This window comes from Odocoileus virginianus, chromosome 26 (assembly GCF_023699985.2).
Source record: "Odocoileus virginianus isolate 20LAN1187 ecotype Illinois chromosome 26, Ovbor_1.2, whole genome shotgun sequence".
NCBI classification, from domain to species: domain Eukaryota; kingdom Metazoa; phylum Chordata; class Mammalia; order Artiodactyla; family Cervidae; genus Odocoileus; species Odocoileus virginianus.
Window position 1 is genome coordinate 42,515,410 of NC_069699.1, and position 18,474 is coordinate 42,533,883.

The 18,474-nt window shown below is 43.3% G+C and overlaps 1 protein-coding gene across 3 annotated transcripts in view; it reads right to left on the reverse strand.

Moving 5' to 3' along the window:
• The window catches only part of CACNA2D3 (calcium voltage-gated channel auxiliary subunit alpha2delta 3), an 848,944-nt gene that overhangs the window by 63,029 nt on the left and 767,441 nt on the right, over positions 1-18,474 (reverse strand). For all 3 annotated transcript variants that reach the window (XM_070455902.1, XM_070455901.1, XM_070455900.1), the window contains 2 exons: positions 13,038-13,100; positions 9,768-9,838 (listed from right to left, as the gene is read on the reverse strand). In XM_070455902.1, coding sequence (XP_070312003.1) covers positions 9,768-9,838; positions 13,038-13,100 — 134 coding nt within the window. The remainder of the gene's footprint in view (positions 1-9,767; positions 9,839-13,037; positions 13,101-18,474) is intronic.

Genomic DNA, 18,474 nt, shown 5'->3' on the forward strand with positions numbered 1-18,474 from the left:
GCCTAGGTGGCCAACTCATCCCATAGCCTCTTCTTACAGAGACTGTACTATTCTTTAAGATCAACACAGCACATCTAACACAGCAGAGGTGGTGAGTTGAAGCTGCCTTTGAAACCTCTGATGAAAAATCACTAAAGCCTACCTAGTTAATGAGCACCCATCATTAGAACAGAATAAGTGCCACAAGGCTGCACCAACCAGAAGCCTAGTGCACCAGGCATCAGGGCCCCTCGGGGTCGAGTACAGAGCCCTGAGGGTGAGCCTCACTCTTTTATAGATTAAGCAGAGGGTTGATCAGCCTCAAGTGCTTTTCATCAACTGGTACTGAGACTATGAAAAGAAACAAAGTCACAGACATGGCCACATCAGCATCTCGCCCAGGTAATAAAAGCAGTAACAATAAGAAGTTATCCATTACTTTGCGCGATCCAAGTGTTATCTTGGATGTTGGGGCATGGAGAGGAAACTAACGCTCAAGAGGTGAAGTCCCTGTGGCTCTGGGAAGCAGCCACACCTGCTTCAATCCTGGGGCACAGGATAACATGCGCAAGTGCCTAGTAGGTCCACCTAGCCAGTTGCTTGTTTGCTCATTCAACTGGCCCATGAAAATTAGCCTTCCTTGAGACTGAAGGGGGAAAATGCAATCATGATTAATCCCATGTGGAAACGGTAAAACTTCTTTTGTTTCTTTGAGTAAGAAATAGAAGGAAATAGTTGAATTCTGCTTGTGGAATGAGTGAACGCAAAGCCCGTTTGAGGCAGGAAGCCCGGATGCTGGAGGCGCATCCTTGGGCCCAGCCAGGTTCCTGGAGCCGTGTGCACATCTCCCAGCACGGGCGCCACGGTAACGCCTGGGCTGTTCCTGGCACATCGTGGGGCACACGACCGAGGCTCGGGATGTCAGAACCTAAGGGTGCTGGTGTTGCCAGTGTCCTTGATATCGGTCAAACCCAACACGTGTTATTGAGTGCTCCTGCTTTCATTGCCTGGGGTCAGACACCGTGGACAGACGTGCTACATGGTGGCCATGACCACGTGTGTTTAGGACTGCGCTGGGAGTGTGGGATGTGGAGAAAACTAGGAGTCAGGAATCCAGCTTCATCTCTGGAAGGGCTTCAAAGTGAATATCACAGAAAGTAGGATTCAGTATTTAGAGGACTTCTGTACTCTTTAACCCTTTGATATTTTGGAATTTCCTATTACTTTTAGTACAACCAACTAACCAATACATTGGACTCCAAGTCTGAAAGACTTCTTTTACTTTCTCTTGAAACAAAACAAGCATTAAGATGAACAAATATCTTTCCAAAAATACTTTAGTTTTCTCCAACTATGGGAAAAGATGAGTGGTGATTAGGAAAGCATGGCCTGGAATTTCAGAGACAGGAGTTCAAGTTCCATCTCCCAGTTCAAAACTGTGAGCTGACTGTGGCTCAGATCATGAAATCCTTATTGCAAAATTCAGACTTAAATTGAAGAAAATATGAAAAATCACTAGACCATTCATGTACAAATTAAATCAAATCCCTTGCAATTATACAGTAGAAGTGGCAAATAGATTCAAAGGATTAGATCTGACAGACAGAGTGCATGAAGAACTATGGACAAAGGTTCATAACACTATAAAGGAGGCAGTGATCAAAACCATCTCCAAGAAGAAGAAATGCAAAAAGACAAAATGGTTGTCTGATGAGGCCTTACAAATAGCTGAGAAGAGAAGTGAAAGGCAAAGGAGAAAAGGAAAGATATATCCATCTTAATTCAGAGTTCCAAAGAATACCAAGGGGAACTAAGAAAGTCTTCCAGAGTGAATAAAGTGAAGAAATAGAGGAAAACAATAGAATGGGAAAGACGAGAGATTTCTTCAAGAAAATTAGAGATACCAAGGGAACATTTCATGCAAAAATGGGCACAACAAAGGACAGAAATAGCATGGACATAACAGAAGCAGAAGATATTAAGAAAATACACAGAAGGATTATACAAAAAAGATCTTTATGACCCAGATAACCACAATGGTGTGATCACTTGCCTAGAGTCAGACATCTTGGAGTGTTGAACTCAAGTGGGTCTTAGGAAGCATCACTACAAACAAAGCTAGTGGAGGTGACGGAATTCCAGCTGAGCTATTTCAAATCCTAAAATATGATGCTGTGAAAGTGCTGCACTCAATATGTCAGCAAATTTGGAAAACTCAGCAGTGGCCACTGGACTGGAAAAGGTCAGTTTTCACCCCAATCCCAAAGAAAAGCAGTGCCAAAGAATGTTCAAACTACTGCACAATTGTACTCATCTCACATGCTAGCAAAGTAATGCTCAAAATTCTCCAAGTGAGGCTTTAACAGTATGTGAACTGAGAACTTTCAGATGTTCAAGCTGGATTTAGAAAAGGCAGAGGAAACAGTGACCAAATTGCTAAAATCCATTGGATCATAGAAGAGCAAGACAATTTCAGGAAGGCATCTACTTCTGCTTCATTGACTACACTGAAACCTTTGACTGTGTGGATCACAACAAACTGTGCAAAGTTCTTCAAGAAATGGGAATACAAGACCACCTGACCTGCCTCCTGAGAAATCTGTAGCAGGTCAAGAAGCAACAGTTAGAACCGGACATGGAACAACAGACTGGTTCCAAATTGGGAAAGGAGTATGTCAAGGCTATATACTGTCACCCTGCTTATTTATAATTTATATGCAGAGTACATCATGTGAAATGCTGGGCTAGATGAAGCACAGGCTGGAATCAAGATTGCTGGGAGAAATATCAATAACCTCAGATATGCAGATGACACCACCCTTATGACAGAAGATGAAGAGGAACTAAAGAGTCTCTTGATGAAGGTAAAAGAGAAGAGTGAAAAAGCTGGCTTAAAACTCAACATTCAAAAAACGAAGATCATGGCATCCAGTCCCATCACTTCATAGCAAATAGATGGGGAAACAAAAGAAACAGTGACAGACTTTATTTTCTTGGGCTCCAAAATTACTGCAGATGGTGACTGCAGCCATGAAATTAAAAGATGCTTGCTCTTTGGAAGAAAAGATATTACCAACCTAGACAGCATATTAAAAAGCAGAGACATCGCTTTGCCAACAAAGGCCTGTACAGTCAAACCTATGGTTTTTCCAGTAGTCATGTATGGATGTGAGAGTTGGACCATAAAGAAGGCTGAATACTGAAGAATTGATGCTTTTGAACTGTGGGGTTGGAGGACTCTTGAGAGTCTCTTGGACTGCAAGGAAATTAGTCCTGAATATTCATTGGAAGGACTGATACTGAAGCTGAAGCTCCAACCCTTCAACCACATGATGCGAAGAGCTGACTCATTAGAAAAGACCCTGATGCTGGGAAAGATTGAAGGCAGGAGGAGAAGGGGATGAAAGAGGACAAGATTGTTGGATGGCATCCCTGACTTAATGGACATGAGTTTGAGCAGGCTCCGAGAGATGGTGAAGGACAGGAAAGCCTGGCATGTTACAGTCCATGGGATCTCCAAGAGTGGGACATGACTGAGTGACTAAACAATGACAACTGCTCACTACTGTGGGTGAACTTGAAAAAATTACTAAAACACTTAAAGCCTCCATATCCAGTTCCTCTTTTGTCAAATGGCAACAATGACAATACCTATTGCATGAATCTGTCACGAGGCTTAATTAAGGTAATGCATGAAAACTGTTTGGAATGCCTTGCCTGTATAGTTGACCCTTGAACCATATAAGGGCTGGGAAGCTGATCCTCTCTGCAGTTGAAAATCTGAGTACAGCTTGCCCTGTATATACACAGTTTCTCTATAACCACAGTTCCATATCCATGGATTGAACCAACCACAGACTGTGTAGTACTTAATATTGACTATTAAAAAAAAACCCATGTATAAGCAGACCTGCACAGTTCAGACCCGTGTTGTTCAAGGACCAAACGCAGTTAGTACTCAATAAACGAGACATGCTGCTGTTAGGATGAAGATGAGGGGCTACTGTAATTGTTGTAATTGGGGATCCTCAAGCAGCAGCTTTAGGATTTTCAAGAGCAGTTCATTGGAATCTCCATGTCTCTGCATTCCATAAAATTTGGCCCAGAAACACACTTGTCCAAGCCAATGTGACTTCTTATTCCCTTCAACGCCACCTCTGACAAACCACTTCTGTGGACATGGTCAGGTCAACAGGAAGCGAAGAAGCCATTACATTCCTTACATGAGCTGTTGAGTATTAAGACATCAGTGGGGCAGTCGGCACCAGGGAGCAGGCATCCAGACATAACAGACTTCTCCTCTAACACTCTCTGGATTCTGGGGCCAGGGCATTTGCTGAAATGTAATGCAGTCACCAAAGACAGCGAAAGTGCCAGTCATCCACCATGGAGCCCAGCGCGGTTTCATCATATGGAGACAGGGGTAGAAACAGTACAAGTCTTCAACCTACCTGGTGAATCATCTTTTTAGAAAGGCAATTTAGAAAAAGCTACCAGACTGAATTCTTACAAGGCAACTGTGTTAATGAATGTGTGTGTGGTGGCAGGGGCCGGGGCGAGGTGAGGAGGACATTCACTGGGCTCCTCGGGGAAAAGTTAAACATGGTCTTGGAGGGGTGAAATCTCAGGTGTGCTGCACCACTCACATAAAACAAACAAACAAAAAACAGAACAAAACAGGAAAGACATAACCAAGAGACTCTCAGGAGACTCAGTAGCTCCCAAGGCAAAAACAAACTATTAGTGCTGTGCGCTAAGTCATTTCAGTCATTCCAACTCTTTGCAACCGTATGGACTGTAGCCCACCAGGCTTCTCGTCCATGGGATTCTCCAGGCAAGAATGCCCTCCTGCAGGGGATCTTCCCAACCCAGGGAACCTGTGTCTCTTCTGTCTCCTGCGTTGGTAGGCAGGTTCTCTACCACTAGAGCTACCTTCATTTCTCTGCAAGTCAAGGGCCAGGTATACCCACTGGTCTTCCCTTTCTCAAGCTTCCTCTAATACACAGAGAACAAAGGAACACCGGAAGACCCTTTGGCAGAGACCACAAGGATCTTTGGTACGAGCATGCATTATTCCATTTAACTCTCACTGCAGGTATAAAAATCACTCTTTTGATTTCATTTTGCTATTAAAAAAAAAAGCCAAAATTATGGAGCTAAAGTTGCCAAGAGTCAGACAGCTTCAAAGTAGGTAGCACCTAGACTCGAACCCTGGTGCACTGAACTTCGTATTTCTTGATCCTGTCAGTACCTGCAAATTGCATGGATGCTCCATCCCCAGACTAGTTTAATATGAATCTCGTGGGGGCACAGCTGGAGCAGAGGTGTGTTCTCAAAGCTCTTCAGGGATAGTAGTGGAGTTCAGGCCCACAGACCCACCCCCAGTGCTGTACTGTGGAGGCCACTGATGTGCAGTAACTACTTTGGGGGTCATATATTAGTGATTTTAAAATGAGAGGAGAAAATTAGAAGAAAAAAAATTTCAGATATCTGGAGATCTTATCCAACAGCTAATCTTTTACCTCCTAGGTGTAGGAGCTTTGCAATTTGCAAAGCATTTTTACTTCTCTTATTTTAATTGAGTTTCACAAAAGTCCCATCTCACTGAAATTCCTATTTTGCTGACGAATAAACTGAGGCTCAGAAAGTCTGAGGAATCTGTCCAAGTCCACACAGTGGCCATTCTGAGGCTCAAACTGAAGTCTTCATGGTTCAAGTCCCATGTATCAAAGAAACCCTATCAGAAACCTGGACTCTCCTATGATCAGCTATATATATATTTTTCTCACTTTCCCCTAGATATTTGACATTGAGTTAGCATCACTGGGGGCAAGAAGGGGTGGGGAAATAAATGAATTCTAATGAAAATATTTTGAAAGCAGATATTCTTTTAGTAGTTTTGAAAAGGGCAATGTCACTGCCATAGAATGCGGCTTCTGAGAAATATGAATACAAGCTCTCACTGGACATGAGCTTGAGTTAAAAGAAAGCAGCTAAAATGAAAAGCCCTAAATGAGTCAGGGCTACTTAGGGAGTTCATTTACTTTCCATGATAAGAATAAAGAAATGTTTCAAGTTCTCTGTTTGAAACACAAAAAGCTGACCAGGAATATGGTATCTTATGAGAAAATATGTGAACCCTGGGAACATGACTTGGTTTAATGATTTATCAACTTCAGTTAAAAGAAATCTGGGTGATCTTATCATTCGGCTAGCCTCCCTTCCTGAAAGTTCTGCCCACCCAGATAAGTTACTGCTGAGCCAACATCCTCCTTGGCTATGCTTCACTTTGTCTCAGACAAAACTGAAGGAAGTGCCATGCGCTACACAATGCTACTGTATATAGAACCAGGTAAAAAGCAGAGGCTAGAAAATTCTCCCGATGCTTGCTTAGACTGCAGGGTGTTTGAATCCAGTTCTGTTACCACTCTGTTATATGGAGACAATTTCTTAACCTTTCCAAGCTCCACTTCATATATATATATATATGAAGGGAATGGCAACCCACTCCAGTATTCTTGTCTGGAGAATTCTATGGAGAGAGAAGTCTGGTAGACCACAGTCCATGGTGTCGCAAAAAGTCGGACATGACTGAGCAACTAACACACCCACACACGTGTACACACATAGATCCAGCTTCACGGGCATGTGGCCTGTGTAACTGCACACAACCCTACCACTTAGAAGGGCTGCATGCTGTGTTTACTGCTCTGCTCTTGCTGTCATGAAATTCTCAGTAATTTTTGAGCCAAGTCCCCCATTTTCGTTTTGCACTGGACACTGCAGATTAGGCACTGGTCCTGCTTATACCTGTCTCTCGAGTTGTTGGAAAGGACTGCAAGAGTTAAGATCGGTCTGCAACCTAGGCCTGGTATGTAGGAGGTGCTCCTGGAAGACAGCTACTGCCACCTGCATTATTCTTATATTGCTGAGGCCACGTGTGTTATCTGGCCCTGAGCATTATGTTTTCTATAAGCAGGGTGGATAGAGTTGAATCAAAGACTCAGCCTAAGCAACCAAGAGAGACCACTATACCTCTTAGATTGCTTGCATGTGAAGCTGAAGAACCTTCTCAAAGCTCCCTCAAGCTGGTAATTTGTTTGCACAAATCAGTGACTTCTCTTCCTCCCACACGGCACTGCAGACCACAAGCAAATGCTCTTTCCCTTTGATGGCACTGCTAAGTGGACTAGCCATCAAGACACCTGGTAAGTGGCCAAGCAACCAAAGAAAGAGTCCATGCCAAGTAGGCAAGCATCGCCTTGCTTCAGAGAGAGAGGCAGTGACTATGGACCAGTGGAGAGAGATAAAAGGAGGTTAATGAAGGGAGATGGCATTCATTCTTCACTTTGAGCTCTGCTGTTCTGAAGATGGTTTGCGGGGCTCTTGGGTATGAAAGGAGTTTCTTTAGGACTGGGTATGAGCAGACCAAACGAAGAAACTTTGTGCCAGGACATACGCTGAGATGGCAGATCAACTAGGTGAATGGACCTTGACCTTTACCAGGGCTCAGCCACGTCACCAAAGCAACTCAGCCTCCATGCACCCTGTGTTTGGGAGTGGGGTACGGTTAAATATGGTGCCTGACATCACACCAGTACTTTTGGCTACATCCTTTCAGGGCTTCTGAAATACAGACTTTTTCTGATAAAAAGGACTGTCAACCTTATTCTTTGAGTAAGCATGCTGGAAAAGGCAAGGGCATGAATGTCTGAGTTCCAAAAGGACGGCAGTACCCCAACACTGGATGGAGACCCCATCGCCAGGTGTCATGGGAAGCCTGTTGTAAAATATATGAATTAAAAAGTCATCTGGTGCAAGGTAAAAAGGAAAATCAAAGATCCACAGCAACAAAAATCATAGCAGCAACTAGCAATTATGGAGCCTTTAATATATGCCAGGCATTGTGTCAGAACTTTATGCTTATTATTATCTCCTTAACTCTGACAGGAACCTTTGCAAATAATTATTATTAGCATCTTCATTTTTCACATAAGGAAACAAAAGCTTGGGGTGGTAACATGACTAACTCTGAGCCATGCAGCTAGAAAATGTCAAGAGCCTGGATTTGAACCCAATCCATCTGACTTCAAATCTCAAACTGTAATTTCTGTCCTGGCCTCATGAGGGGGCCTTTCAAAGAGGCCTAGGAGGTTTGTCAGGTAATTCCCGGATGACAGCACTTGCTGTTAAAATCGAGGAGAGAGGCCCAGCCTTCCCCCTTTCTCAGATGTTAGCCACTTTTGTAGAAGAAAGTTCTAAATTCAAGTCATTCATACTTCACCCACAGTAACGAGAAATCTAGGAACTTAAAATACTGCTTTAACCTTTCCTCTCTCCCACCAAACTGTTTGAAGGGAAAATCCAAGAGGGAAGAGGGGGGAAGAAAGTAATTTTGTTAAAGAAAAAAAAAAAGTTGAAAAATATGCTTTCAAATGAGAAACACGTGTGTGATTATTCTCCCTCTTTTGTCTCTCCCTACCCCCACCAAGTTGAAAACAAGCTAAAACAATACAAACGTATACCATGTAAAGACACGAGAAGCCAGGGGTGCCTCGGACGGCAGACAATCCAGCACAGCAACCCCAGGCCAGCTCCATGCCCAGTTTTCAAGCTTATGTACAATGATTCCTGGCAAAAAATGTGCTTGAATTTTAAAGAGGGAATCTAGCAGGGGTGAACGCTCAGGCGGGCTGGAAAGCAAGTGTGTCAGAGGTTTCAGAAGTGCTGGAGTTATGCCATTTTAACATATCATTTCTTGTTTCCCTCTTTCTGGCACAAACAAGCTACAGAATCTCAAAAATTGGGTCATCATTTTTGAATTCCCTGCTTTCAGCACAGCGCTCAGTTGGTCTTGTTGACTAGCTTAAAAGTCTGATTTCCTGAGCTAACACTTCCTGTCCATTCAGCTGCAGGGGAGTAATAAACTCGGGGACTGTCTTTCCCACTGGCACCCAATGTGCAATAGTTCTCACAGGAGAGCTGGGTTCTATCCTTGTATTTCCTGATATTATATATTTAACAGCATCAAATATGTCCAGCAAAGTACCATTCAGAGGCCACCATTCTCCCTGGGAGGCTGAGGTGAGGAAGAATTGACTCCTGGGGGCACATCACCGGCGTCCTGATCTCGCAGGGTGATGTCCTTTCCCATCAGCTCTGGTATTCCCATAAGTATGGCTGGGCTGCCCATGGGGGACACGGGGCTGTGAGCATCACTCAGAGTCAGCAAGAGCCCTTGCAACTCAACTGAGTGGTCCCTACCACGAATTCTGAAACCTCTTGGTTGTGTTCTAGCAGCAGCTTTCAACTTATCTCCATCTGGGAGCGTGTTTTGTGAATTTTTACTTGATTTTCTAAAATTATATGGAGTCTCTAACCATCACTTTCCATCCCTGAGTTCCAGATTTCCAGCAAGTTTCACAGTTCGTCAGTGTGGGACAAGACACTCTCTTCCTTTTTTGACCAAATGAAAATGGTTCCTACTTCTCTGCAATCACTCGCTTCAGACCAATATAATCTCCTTCCAGTGCAGGCTCTGACTTCAGGACCAGCCTCTAGTAAATACTATGCTAAGGGAACAGGGAACGCATTGTGAGCTGAGTTTCTGAGACTCTTAACACTCGTGCAAAAGGCATCAAATTTCAGGAGATCTTCTGGAGCATGAACACAGCCATGGGGTCAAGTCTGGGCTTGCTTTATTTGACCTTGGTTTGTTTTATTTTATTTAGGCAACCTTTCTGGGGGCGGGGGTGGGGGGACGGCGCAAGGAACCGTAAAATCCTTACCTTTTGAAGGAGCCCATTGTTAACAACTTGTTCATCACAGCTCCCTCCACCTCACCAAAAAAGTCTCCAGTCTGTGGGGAAGAAAAGACGACCCAAGAGGAAGTGTAGATAAATAATGTGCCCAAACACCAGAGAAGAAATAAAAATGGACACAGTTTGTGTCCTGGAGCTGACAGTGGCAAGAGGAGGTTTTCAGGACTACTGTTACATAAACATGGAAAAGGTCTTAATAGTCATGAGAAGTTATGGGATTACAGAGCAAACAAATAAGCAGATGTGGATGTTTCAAATGCATGGCAGGGATGGGGGTGGGGTAAGAGTGGCATTGCATAACATGTGCTAAGTGCTGGAAACAAAACATGCACACGTGTGCACATATGTGCAGAAACACACACATGTAGGAGCACATACACTCTTGACAGGAGGCACTGGGCATTAACCTGCTCTCAATTCCTTGTGAGTAAAACACTACTTCAGACAGACAGAAACAGACTGTGAAAGCGCTTCCTAAGCAGTAATAAAAAGAACTGTTTATAATTCCTAAATGACCTGTTTAGGGATATACAGCAGTCTTCTTCATCGGCTCTATAAATTTCCTACAGTGGAAAACCCTTGCTTTCTCTAAGTCACTTTCTGAGGAACACCTTCATTTTGTCTGTAGGCAGCTAATATGTTGACCAAGAATAAAGCTGTCCAGATCTGAGACGAGAAGGCTCGGCCAGTCAGACTTCCAGTGGCTGACTCTGGCTCTGGGACTGTCTTCAGGGCACTCCCCCAGTGCTAAGCTTATGCTTCCGCAAGTCTAGTTCTTGGTGTTGGTCGAGATTTGCAAACTCTGAATGGTGGATGAAGGATTAACATCCTCGGGCATTCCTCCAGACTCCTGGAGCCAAGGGGGATGATGTATTCAATATGGCAGAACAGAGCTTAGACCAACAGCCTTCCTCTGCCAACAGACTGGAAGGGGCCAGTGCAGAGAATCCCCATCTCTACTGTGGGTGCTCTGAGAATGTGTATCTTATGTGGCGGAGAGTAGAGGGCATTACACTCAGAGCCCAAATCACATAAATTCCACATGTGCTATGTGCTCATTCATGTCCAACTCTTTGAAACCCCACAGACTATCACCTTCCAGGCTCTCTGTCCATGGAATTTTTCCAGCAAGAATACTGGAGTGGGTTGCCATCTCCTTCTCCAGGGGATCTTCCCGACCCAGAGACTGAACTTGTGTCTCCTGCACTGGCAGGCAGATTCTTCACAGCTGTCGCACTGGGGAAGCTCCTACCTAAAGTCCATAGACTTTGTATTAACTAAATCCTGATTTCCTTCTAATGGCGTGACCTCAAGTAGGCTCTTAGGAGTCTTCAGGCAGAAGGGCACATACAGGCTTTGCCAAACAGTCAGAAAAGAGGAGGAAAGAAGGAAATGACATTTCACTGACTGAAGACTGAGCATTGCCTTTTTCACTCCAGGGAAACTTGAACTTTTGGCAAACTCTGTGGGTATGTGCTGCTGTTGGGAGCAAGAAGGACATGCACATTTCCTGTGTGTAAATATGCCAGTGTCAATGGAACTGGTTGTTAGATGAAGAAGAATTAACCTAATTGGGGTACAGGAAACCAGACATCAAACAAGCCGAGGCAGGGCAGGCTCCATGGGCTATTCTACCCAGAAGTAAAGGAGGGAACAAAGACCACATGTAGCGGCTATGGCTTAGGAGAGGTCACTATTTCAGTGGTTCATTTTGTTGGCTGGTCCAAGACTCAGCACTTAAAGACATCTGCCATGTCGTCCCCCGCCCCCCACCCCGCCCCTCCCACAGGGTCAGGTTCTCATCCCAGCCCTCCATGATTATGGCAGGACAACAGAGCTCCTCCTCACAGGGGATTAATTTGGGTTCTCACCCCTCCCAGACACAGGGGTATGTTATAGGCCTCTCTATGGCCATTCCTGCTCCCAAGAAACCGACCGCGTTTCACGTGCTTATCCTTCCTATCTAATGTCCATCAACTGTCCAACATCCAGTGACGTCCAGCATCCGAGGAGACCATGTGTGGGCAGTTTGAGCCTCAACTATGTAATTATCATCGACCAAAGGTACATTTAAAATCCCACAACATTCTCACAGATAAGAGGGAAAACCGAAGCACAGTCCCACATATTACCTGGAGCCAGAGTTCACAAATTAACAAGCCACGGAGCTCAGACCCTAAGGAGCCACACTTAAGGACAATTAACTAATTTATTAGGGATTAATGGGTCTATCACACTGTTGACTATTGAAACACTTTAAATGATGTAAATGAAACCTCATTATAAAATGCTAGCATCATCAAGTATTAGAGTTAGAAGGCAACTTCTGCAGTCAACCACCCTCTGTTCATAGAACCCACCAGGAGTCCCGGCAAGTTAAGGGATGTACCCAATATCCCTAATCGAGTTAAGGAAGAAAGCTCACATCAGAAACCATCTGCCTCCACCTGTTGTTACTTTCCTACACCATACGGCTACACTGATTTGGATTTGAGTTTAACATGCTAATTTCATTTCTAACTGCAGAGAAAGCTTTCAGGCACCAAGTTTTAAAGGAGAAACTCACGTTTCTCTGTTACAATGCTATTGATTTTAACTCTTACTTTGATTTCCAAACAAAAGTGGAGCTTTCTTTGCTGAGCACCCTAGTGTGGTTTCTTTCCATCTCTCCCTCCTGCCCCCACACTGCACACGGCTGGATCAAATGAAAAACATTCTTCATCTACATGTGGATTCTTGGCCCTCAGTGTTGAGAACCCAAGTTAATCCTTGGACCCAGATAACTGACTTTTAAAAAGGAAAAACCAGAAAGAAAGCCATAAAGAATAATTATGTTGACATACATACATACATATATTTGTGTGGATGTATAAATTATATATAAAGATAAAACATCAAAATATTAAAAGGAGGAAACCTCCTTAAAATTACCCAAACTCTTTCAGGCACCTCCACACTTGAAGTAAAGAGTTCTATAAATTGAACATTTTATGTGTAAGAGAGCAGACCCTGGGCTCTGCACCCCTCCTCTCCTCCCTGGAGGTAAAATCTCTTTGGGGCCTGCTGAGAAGTAGGCTGTGACATTCTTAAAGGGGTGGAAATAATGTTTTATAATCTCCTGCTATTACCTCTTAAATACAGATCATTGTCTCAAAGTTTCAACACCATATTTCACTTCCCCTGACCCAAGCACAGTCTGGGATCCTTACTGTGAGTAGGTAGAAATTCCTCACTCACCTGAGTGTAGTCTTCAGATACCAGAATAAATCCATTATTGTCTATGAGGTAACAATTCACAGTCTAGAAAATAAAAACACCACAGTTTCAATTTTGGGTCCTCAGACTGCTTTTACATGCAATGATGTACTTCCAACTTGAGAGACACGTATTTTAGGCTGTTTTGGGGGAACTGGAAATGCCAGCTGGCTCTTGGAGTTAAGGCCGAAGTTAAGCTGACCCCAGCACTTGTTTTGCAAAACTAACAAATAAACCTAAAACACTAAGCAAGCCTTGAACATCCCAGATTGGGATAAAAAGAAAATACATTTTAAAATTATTCATTACAGTTTCTTCCTTTTTAAAAATTTATATGACCTGAATAATATTTCCCAGGAACAAAGTGTCCAGAGGCCTCTGAACCTGTATTAACAGTGGTTGAAGTGCAGGCTGTTTTGAAAGCAAAACGACAGCACAATGCCATTACTCTAATGATGTATTAATGAAAACACCGTGTCAGCTCAGAAGACCATCAGGGGACCAGGTAATATTTTTTAATTTGTTCATAGACTTAGGCAGGGGGGAAGGGGCAGACTTCTGTTAAAGGGGCCCCTCAGGCCTCCTAAAGGTTTTCAAACTGTGTTTTTAATTGGGAGCTGGATTTGGGGGCAGGGCTGTTAGCTTTTGGTAGCTCAGACTTATAAATTGTAGCAAGGTAAGCCCAAACCTCTGCTTCCCCCACACTACTTTAATCTCAAGTGAATGATTTGCTACAGGCTAAGTTTTAATTACAGTGCTGTGGAGTTTAAATTTAAGGTTTAATTCCATCCTTGATGTAACTCAGTTTCTATTTATTGCAGCTTTACATACCGACTGCAACATTTAATTTGTAACATATCTTTACCCTGAGCTAAAGTCCCCTAACTCCAGGCCACTGCAGGGTTGTATTTTTCTGGGACATTTACTTATCCATGGAGTTGATTCTAGCGAGACACAAAAGTACAGCAGTAAGCTAGTCAGAAAGATGCATCCTTTATTAGTAGGTAATGGTGGAGATTCAGCAGGAAATTAAAAGCCTTGCTAGCACCTTTCAGAAAAGAGCTGGCTGCTTTGGTGAGCAAGTTCCTCTCGGTTATTCCAAGGGGCCAGATGAAGGTCACACTCTGGTTCTTCACAGAAGCCCTTGGCTGGCTGGACATTACATTGGCCCAGCTGAGAGTCCTGACAAATATTCCCCTTTTCTAGGACACAGCACTATGAAAGCACTTGCCGAGCCCGGCTGTCCCATATGGCAGCCATGAAGTATGTGCAGATTTATGTTTAATTTTAAGTTAATTGGATCATATGAGACAAATTGGAGACATAGACCTTGATGCAAAGGGAGGTTAACCTTCATTCAACCAATAAAACTACCTGTTGAGCCTAGGAGTGGCCTCCATATACTGACTCTCCAAAGTCACCATAACTCACCCTCCATCCCTAACTATAAAATAAATTCCTACTCAAACATCCCTAGTCAACTGGTATTACTGTTATTAGACCTATAACTTTGTGGTCAGTCTTTCTCTGCAAATATTAGACAATACAGGACAAACACAAGGCAACTAAAAACCTTGGGAAAGAAGCAATATTTCCTGAAGTCTATGAGGGTGATACTGGAGATCAGCTCCAATCACACATGAAACCACATTAGTACCCATAAGAGATAAAACATGCAGGAAAAACAACATCACCACCAATAACATGAAAGACGCTCCCAGAGAGAATGATTTCAAAAGGAAGAGACTCAGAGAAGCTCCTGGGGAAACTGATTAGACTTCACTATATTTGACCTCCCTTGTGATCACTTTGAGAAAATCAAATATAAAGTGAAGGATTAACTATTTTGATTTTTATAATTTTATCTAAAATATTATACTCCCTACTCCCAAACCAAACGTATTTTTTGTTAACAGAATTAGGATATGACTGCAGTTATAAATGTATTAAGTTTAAATTTGTTAAGTAAAATAAATATATTTCACCATTTCCACTCTATTTAGAGATGAAGCTTCAATAAAATGTTTCATAATTTGACAATATTTGGTTCTTTCCCCACCCTCATTTCTTGGAAATGATGACCTCGTGCCCCTTATAATGGACAGCACTGCATGGAATCAACGTTGGAGTGGGCATTAGGAGACTCACTTCTCAGGTATCAACCTCCGTTTCTACTCTCATCCGATGTGGAAGGAACAGGAGTGACAGTATGCAACAGATATTGTCAACCTTGCGATTGACAAATCACTGAGAAAATCACAGGTCAGAAGCAAGGATGTTGTGTCACTGATGTAGAACTGGGTCCCTTAATCTGAAAGGTGTCATTTAATTTTCATTATAGGCAATATTGTTTCATTAGGGATATTCAGTCACTGTAACAACTTCATAAACATCTCCCTGCCAACAACCACTTGGATTAAATTATTGGGAAGTACAGTGGAATGGAGTAAGGCCCCTGAAGTTAAGTGAGCAGAGTGCTGCATTATGAAACAATCAGAGTAGAACTAGCCAGATTCAAGTCTGGATAAATTGTTTTCTCTATGTCTCTTTACAGTAGTTAATTGTCTTCTCCATTCTCCCTCCTCTAGTAAAAGGAAATAGAAGAGAGATTTTGTCGGCTTTCCCTCACTATGCTACTTCTGCCCCAAATTAAGCCAAACTTCTCAGGAGTCTCCCCATCCCTTTGTCACAAGGGCAGAATGACAGGCTGAAGGGCTTGGGCAAACCAGGAACTATAAGTTTTGACAGACATGGCAAGCATCCACTCCACAGCCCCCTATGACAAAACATCTAAAGATGAAGTTGTTTGAAAAATGCAGAAATTAAGAGCTGGTGACAGTTGCCTTTTTTTAAAAAAAGGCAACTTTCTTCATCTGCTTGTTGCCTTAATATTGCTCAGAGAAGTCTGATTTCAGGTCACAAAGGCAGGTTAGGTGAGATACCTGAGGTTAGAGCCCCAAACTCGGCCATGGTAATTGGGCCATCACAGATAGTAAGGAAAACTGGGGAGGGAGAGTACTTGGAAGTGAGAAACACAGCACCAAGCTTGAGTTACCCGGAAGGTGGTATTAGCTCTGAGGCTAAGATGCTAGCTTGAGAGTCAGAGACTTGGACACTCGCAACCAGTATGACTTTGGGCAAAGCCTTTTAACACTCCCAGGCTCACTGTCCTTAGCCGAATGATGGAGATAGCAACAACTATTTCAGAGAAAAGATTAAGTAGGCCAGTGAGTGCAAATTGTTGAGCATAGTGCAAGGTGCATTATGAGTCCCCAAAGAACCGTGTTTGTGTCTACTCAGCACCTACTCTGTGCCCTCTGTATAAGTATCTTAATGCTGCACATTGACTTTTTTGGAGACAGAAATTATCACACAGTTTGTAGCAAGAGGTTGTGGAGAGAAGTCCGCTGATAAGCACATGTGCTCATCTCCCCTTCTAACCAGTTAGCTCCTGGAGGACAGGGTCCATCTCTGACTCTGCATCCCACTGACTCCTCAGGGGCTGGAGGGATGTCAGGAGGGCTCAGCAAATAGGTCCTGAAGGAATGAGTGAGTGTGAGAGACACTGCCTCTCAGGTTCTGAAGCTAACAGTCCCCTTGGGGGGAATGGAGCTCCTTAAAGTCCTCAGTGAGGCCCACGGCCAGGCCCTCCACGAAGATGTATCTATAAGCCTGGAAGACATCTGGCCAGACCGACTCCACCCAGCAGCCCAGGACGCTCAAGTCAAGGGCCCAGGGCGGCCACTGCAGGGGGGTACAGAGGGACTGGATCGGATCCGAGGCAAAGTGTGTCTGATAAATGTGTGGGAGCTGCGCCAGGTCTTCAGTAGAGAGGAGAAGCCAGAAGCACGTGAACTTAATGAGCCTCCACAGCCGTTTTTAATGGGGACCTGATCACTTGAGGGCAGCTGGAGGAGTGGAGGGACATGGTCTCAAAGACTTAGTTAAAATCTACGAAAGGGAATGACACATGGAAAGAGTCTGCTGAGAGGACGGAAAGGGGCCTGGCTTTTCCTTTTAAAACTATGTCAACTATGTGCCTGAAGCCAAAACTTTAGAGTCAAAATGGGAAATGGATGATAGCTTTAAAGTGCAAAATGGGGACATTCGAGCATCAGATCAAGTTCAACAATCCTGCCTATGCCACACTAATTTTCAAAGTGTGAACATTCAAAATGATATCTTAATGAGGCTCCATCCCCAAGGCTGTTAAAGCAGACATTAGTAGTGAGGAAGGCATCCTACCTTGCGCTTACTACGCCCAAGGACTAAAATGTGTGTGTGGCTGCCACCTCAGGTTTTGGGTTCAACTGAACCACTACTCTAAGGGAAAGATGTGTCTGCAGACATTTTCATTTGATAGCTAATGTTTATTGAGGGCTTACCACAGGTCAGGAGCTCTGCTATAAAGTTTCCATGTATTATCTCATTCATCTTCACCATGTCTCTGGGGGTGTTTCTATCCCCATTGTATAGCTGAGGAAACTAAGGCAAGGCTTATTACTTTCAGAGCCACAGTGTGAAGCTACTCTGCCTCCACAGCCTGCACCTTTAACCACTATGATAGACCACCTCTGAAATCAGTCACTGAACAAGTAACATAGATTGCACTTTTCTAAGTGAGAATCCATTTCCACTTATTTTTATGTATGAGAATGCACGGAGGCAGTGTTAGGCTGTAGGAAGATTACCGCCTCTGACTTTATTCATCAAATTGTTCAACCAACTATTTGTCCATCCAATCAATCAACCAGAAACCAGTCAGTCAACCAACCAACTATCCAGAACACCATCAATCCCACTAGTCAACCAGACATCCATTCGGTCACCCAACTAACCAACCAACCGTCCTCTGTTCTTTTAACACAAACTGGAGTTAGTAGCTTAACACAGGGCCTCGTGACACTGATTAACCAATGCTACTGTTGAGCTGTGTTTGTCGTGAACTGAGCATTACAATAAGACAAGTAATGCCTTAAAGACAGAGGAGAGGTTTGAAGCCACTTGACTAGACTATGAGTGGCATTCCCAAACTTACTGAAAGGGTACAGGTCATAAAACATCACAGGGTACTCTTTCCTTCGGGAAAATTATTTTTAATCTAATGGTCAGGAAACGTGGACTTTTCTTTTACTCTTTGAATAATAATAACTCATACAGCTCTTATGATTTTTTTTCTCTTTAAACTGGCAAATATTTAAGGACTGAGCACTTTGTACTTTACCTTCACCCTATATTCCCTCTTTTATATTTCCTTACTTTTCTTTTGTTTGCCTACTTTTTGGACATACTTCTAATCCATGTTTTTCTGTGTTGGAATGATGTTTGGTTAGGATTTCTTTAATTCCTGTGGTAACCAGAGGAATATAAATGAGTGATCATTTATAAGCTCCACTTTATGTATTGACTAATGGTTTGG